General features: G+C 38.3%; 1 protein-coding gene across 1 annotated transcript in view; it reads right to left on the bottom strand.

Moving 5' to 3' along the window:
• LOC137995795 (leucine-rich repeat-containing G-protein coupled receptor 4-like) overlaps positions 1-5,000 on the bottom strand; it is a 157,520-nt gene that overhangs the window by 13,340 nt on the left and 139,180 nt on the right. Inside the window, exons 19-21 of the mRNA XM_068841285.1 lie at positions 3,713-3,784; positions 2,937-3,008; positions 999-2,004 (exon numbers count right to left, since the gene is read on the bottom strand). Coding sequence (XP_068697386.1) covers positions 999-2,004; positions 2,937-3,008; positions 3,713-3,784 — 1,150 coding nt within the window. The remainder of the gene's footprint in view (positions 1-998; positions 2,005-2,936; positions 3,009-3,712; positions 3,785-5,000) is intronic.

Raw genomic sequence — 5,000 nt, forward strand, 5'->3', positions numbered from 1 at the left:
TGTAACCTTTATTAAACAGTCATTACTTGCATGTAGTTGACTGTAGTTGAACAACGAGAAGTCACTTCCTTGTTTTTGCACCTCTAATACATGTGTCACTGGTCAAGTGCCTTTTTGCATGCGGCAGTGAAACTTATTGTTTTAGTTGTGTGTAATAACACATTCATGTCTTCAGTAATTTGTAGTCTGTTTGGTGTGCATTCAATCCAAGTGTTAATAATTCCAAATTTGGTTACAACTTTCATAAATCCATGTTCTTTTTCAATCACTTTACTAAGAAGTGTGTTTGGTTGTAATGGACTTTTGTCCACTTAATTTTATTTTGACAAAGTTGTTGACTTGGAATGAAATGGCATTGGGTTGCTATTGTCATTTTGTTGTTCTAGTATTTTCTTTGTGTGTTTCTTGCTTTTCCATGTTGAGGTGTCCTTATCTCCTTTGTTGACTTGGTAAGTGAAGAACAAGCACGTTTAGGTTCTTCTTCTTCTTCTGCTTAATATTTGGTGAAATGATCTATCGTGTGGAGAATCCAATTGTGTTTGCGATGACATGAACTTGTACATGGTAAGTTTCTAAGGTCAATTAGGTTCATTTGCAAATATGTTAGGAAGGCGATTTTTTTGTTTTTTTTGTTTTGTTTTCAACCCCCCTAAAAAAAAAACACCCGACAAAGAAAATCCCTTTTCAAATAGTTGATAAATAACCTAGGTTAATCAAATTCACCTAGTTTGATTTAAATTTACCTAGTTTGATTTAGACGGACCTGAATTTAATTTCAACCTGTAACAGATGTAAAATGATATCCCAGATGAACGTTGGTCATTGTAACTCCTACATAATGGCAAAAGGACAAGTGGCGGGAATCAGTAAACAACTCCACTTTATGACTATCTTTCTATGAAGTCAGCCTCTGCTTTCACTTCTTTCCCACAACTCATTAAACCTCAACTAATTCGTTAAAAGCTAAGCCCAGTGATAAAAAACAGGAATCTCTTTACCTGTGGGGTTGAAAGTGTGTACAGAACGGGATTTATCGCTGAGTTGATTGGAAGGACAAAAACCGCGATCCAAACAGCTATGTCTCCACGAGGGGTGAACTGTTGATCTATCGCTGATCTCATTCCAATGGCCATAATCGGTGCCCAACAGAGAACATCTGTCATCACAATGCACACAATCCTCGATATCATAGACGTGTTCCTGTTAGTATTGCCAGAAGTGGACCTCATTTCTCTCTCTCTTCTGGTTCCTTGGTTGGTTAGGCGCCATTTTGACAACCAAGTCGTATAGAATATCAAGATGTATGCAATGATTATAAAGAGGACAAACACCAGGTTCAGACCAACAAATATAGCAGCCGAGTATTCCCATCCAGACAAAAAATCAGGCGTGAGCTGAATGGGTAGACACATCACTGATTTCCCATAATAGTAAATGCCCGCATCTGGGTTATGAAAATAGCGGATACCAAAAGTTGGAAGGAAAGCGATAAAGAACCCAATCACCCAAATGATAAAGCAAAGCGCATGGGCCTTCCTTTGTGTAAGGACTTTAAATCGCTTTGGGAACACAATGTGTTTTAGTCTGTCAAAGGACAGAAGAGACAAAGCCATTAAAGAGACTTCACTAGACAGCACAGAAATACCCCCTAGTATTTGGCAGGGGAACCCAGTACGCCATTGGTAATCATGCAGAAAATAGACACCAGACCACACCGCATCTACCACCCCGACTGTAATCAGGTAAACAGCCATCAGTCCATCTGCAGCTGCCACGTGCATCAGGATGATTGACTGTGCCACATTTTTTTCTTTGTAGCATATTCGCCAAACAAAAACGAATATTGCACCAAGCAGAGATAGGATTCCAAGGACCCAAATGCTCCTTCTGGGCCCAGGGTGCTGAAACATACTATCACAGTTGGCAAAGTTGTCGTCGTACACAAACTCGCAACCAGCGTCTTGCTTTTCCACGTGACAGCACATTACATTTGAATCCACAGTTCTGTAAGCAAAGAGATTATGTGTAAATTGAGGCATTATGTCTGTCATTGAAAAGATAGTTTGCCCCAAGCTTTGCTTTGCTTCATTTAGGGATAAAAAGAAGTCAATTGACGATTCAAGATACGGCTAGACGTTTCCCTTTTCGTCAACAGCCATACCCATCTTATGACATATAGAAAGATGTTGATTTGTCTCCTTGTTTGTTTGTTTCCGCGAAAAAAAGAAAAAAAAAAAACTTAATCAATACTAGACCTCGTAGTATTAGATAACCAGCACACACTACTATTAAAAATATATATATATATTTTAAATAGTATCCAATGTTTTTGTCTTCCTTATGAACAAGACCAATTTTTGTTAACTCCTATAATTGTTGTCCCTGATTATAGCAAAATGCAATTTGTATAACGTACTATTTACGTAACTAGCAACACTTAGCAAAACCTACCAAGGACCTGGTATAGATGCGTATTAAAATGACCCACTTCACGTGATACCACGGTTCCATTATTTGCTCCTTACCCAGCCACCTTCCTTATAAGAATGTAGTAATAACATTGTATTTGCTAAATTGGTTGAACGGTCAGCGTAACCATGATAAGACTTCAACTTATCTCAGATTAGATTCACCGAGCAATTGCCGTAAATATAACCCACAAAGTTACCCAAAGAAAATATTAAAAGTAAACGTAATTAAAGAAGGGAATCAATAGCCAAACTTGAAACTGTTTAATCAAGGAACAAGAAAATAAAGGAAGGAAAGGAAGAGTGAGTGAGTGAGTGAGTGAATAAAAAATTGATGAGATATAGAATTACAAGTTCATTGTAGATTTGTACTGACTCTTTGTAATTACAGTAGCTAAGAAATCCTGGACCCAGAAACAAGATAATGAAACAAGAGAAACTATGTGACAGTGATTTCAGCTATCTTACACCCTTATTATGTCTTGCATCCTTGCAAAAAAACCTTCTGGGAGATCATACATCGAGTTGAAATGCATGTACCTGCAAAGAGTGGAGAAAGACGCATGTTAAATTAATCTCAGTGATGGTCATCTCGAGCTCCATATATCTATCAAAGCAATTTGAGCCGGATAAAAGACTCTTAAATTTGTCACAGCCACTCATGCACCTTACTCTACATTTCCCATTTAAATTTTTCTTTGGATTCGGATGAGCAATCTCTCCGTCATTTTTAAAACTGAAATAGCGGCCATGTTGAAATACATTGTTCCTAGCCACGCTTCCTCTTGAGACACTGTGCTATCATCACCAGGGTAACGATGGGAGATCAGAGCGCCACCAAGACAGGTAAAATGATGTCGTAAAGATAAATTTCAATATTTTTTCTTCTTGAAACTTTTCCACATTTGCCTTTTTCATGATTTTTTTGCAACTATGAAGGAAAATGCACACTACCCTTACCAGCGCAAGGCTAACTCATTTAGGAGGAGGGCTCAGGAAAATTGCAGCGAGAACCAAACACAGCTTTGACGTGCCCAGCATTGCATTTATGAAAAAAAACTACGACAAAAAAAAAGGTTCCAAAAGGCTCATGCCAATCCATGAGAGAGGAAAATGACAATTGCAATGTCGTCGCAGACTCCTTCTTAGGCAAAGCCAATGTAAAAGAAAACTGCAGATTGCTTTTATTAAGAGTTGCTCTCTAGTTGCTAATTTAATTGACCTACTGTGAATTCTTTACTTACAGGAACTTTAGAGATGTAGCATCTTTGAAGGTTTCTTTCGATACTCTACGGATCTCATTCTCTGATACATCCCTGAAAAAAGTGCAATTGTGAGGACATTCGATTTCATTTTCACACGTAAGAATCTGTTCAGGACTAGCATAATTAGGAGTATCTCAGCCGATCAGATACACAAACACTTTGTATGAACCAAAATATAAATGATAGCTTCTCCGCTTCAACGTATGGGTTAATTCTATCATCTCTCTGTACCTGTCACTTTGAATTACGTTCAAAGCATCATTAGCATGGTTAAAGGCACTTCCATAACTCACTTGATGACGATGGCTTTTCATTTCATAGTTTATCTCGAAAGTACTTTCATTTTCATTTTGTACATAACAATGTTTGTTACCGAAACGAGGATTCTGCCACTTACTAAAGGCTGGTTTTCACCAGGGATGGAGTCAGAGTCACAATCAGAAGCGCAGAGCAATACGATCTAGGGAAAATGAAACCAACGGAATCCGAAGCAGGGAGGAGGAAGAGGCAGTGCGGCCCAGTGGTTTGGGTGCTTGCCTTCAGATCTGGGGATCCGGGGTTCAAGACACGATATGACCACTGGTAATCCCTGGTTCAACTTCTCAGCTGCACTTGTAAATAGCCAACTAGCTTGCCTCTGGCCAGTTGGGATTCCTAACAGTCGTTGTTGAATGTTCTGTTGTGATTTTGTTCATCGGATCTGAATAGCCCGTATGTGGAGTGGTCAATTAATTATGTATGTGTGTATGTGTATGTATGAATGTATGTAGCAGATATGACCACTAGATTGTTAGAGTCCTAAGTGGAAGCCGAAGAAGATTACCAATCAAAATGCCTGTTTCCAGTCCTGCAAAAGTACGATTTTTGGTGTTAAAGAAAATAAGAATAAGAGTACCTAAGTTTGAAAAAGAAAGCAATTTTGGATTCAAGACATCTAGGGATAGCGAGTATGCTAACTTCGTCAAGGAACTTCGACTAGGTGACGGAAGTTTTACTTTTTATCAGTTTCATGCAATTTTATTCATAATATCGTAATTTTTATGTTTCGCAGTCTCGGTCATAGTTTCAATTTGTCATATATTTTTGTGTTTTTCGGAAAGATTACAAATGCAAATTTCCCGCAATTTAGGTACATGAGATGTTGTCAGTCAAATCAGGTCTCAAGTTGAATCCGGTTTCACGTAGGTTAAATTCGTGACCCTTCATTTTAACTAGGTTGAACTAGCGTTCTGTACTCTGAAATTTTGAGATTTGACACTGCGAAGGC

The sequence above is a fragment of the Montipora foliosa genome, chromosome 1 (assembly GCF_036669935.1).
Source record: "Montipora foliosa isolate CH-2021 chromosome 1, ASM3666993v2, whole genome shotgun sequence".
Classification (NCBI taxonomy): Eukaryota; Metazoa; Cnidaria; class Anthozoa; order Scleractinia; family Acroporidae; genus Montipora; species Montipora foliosa.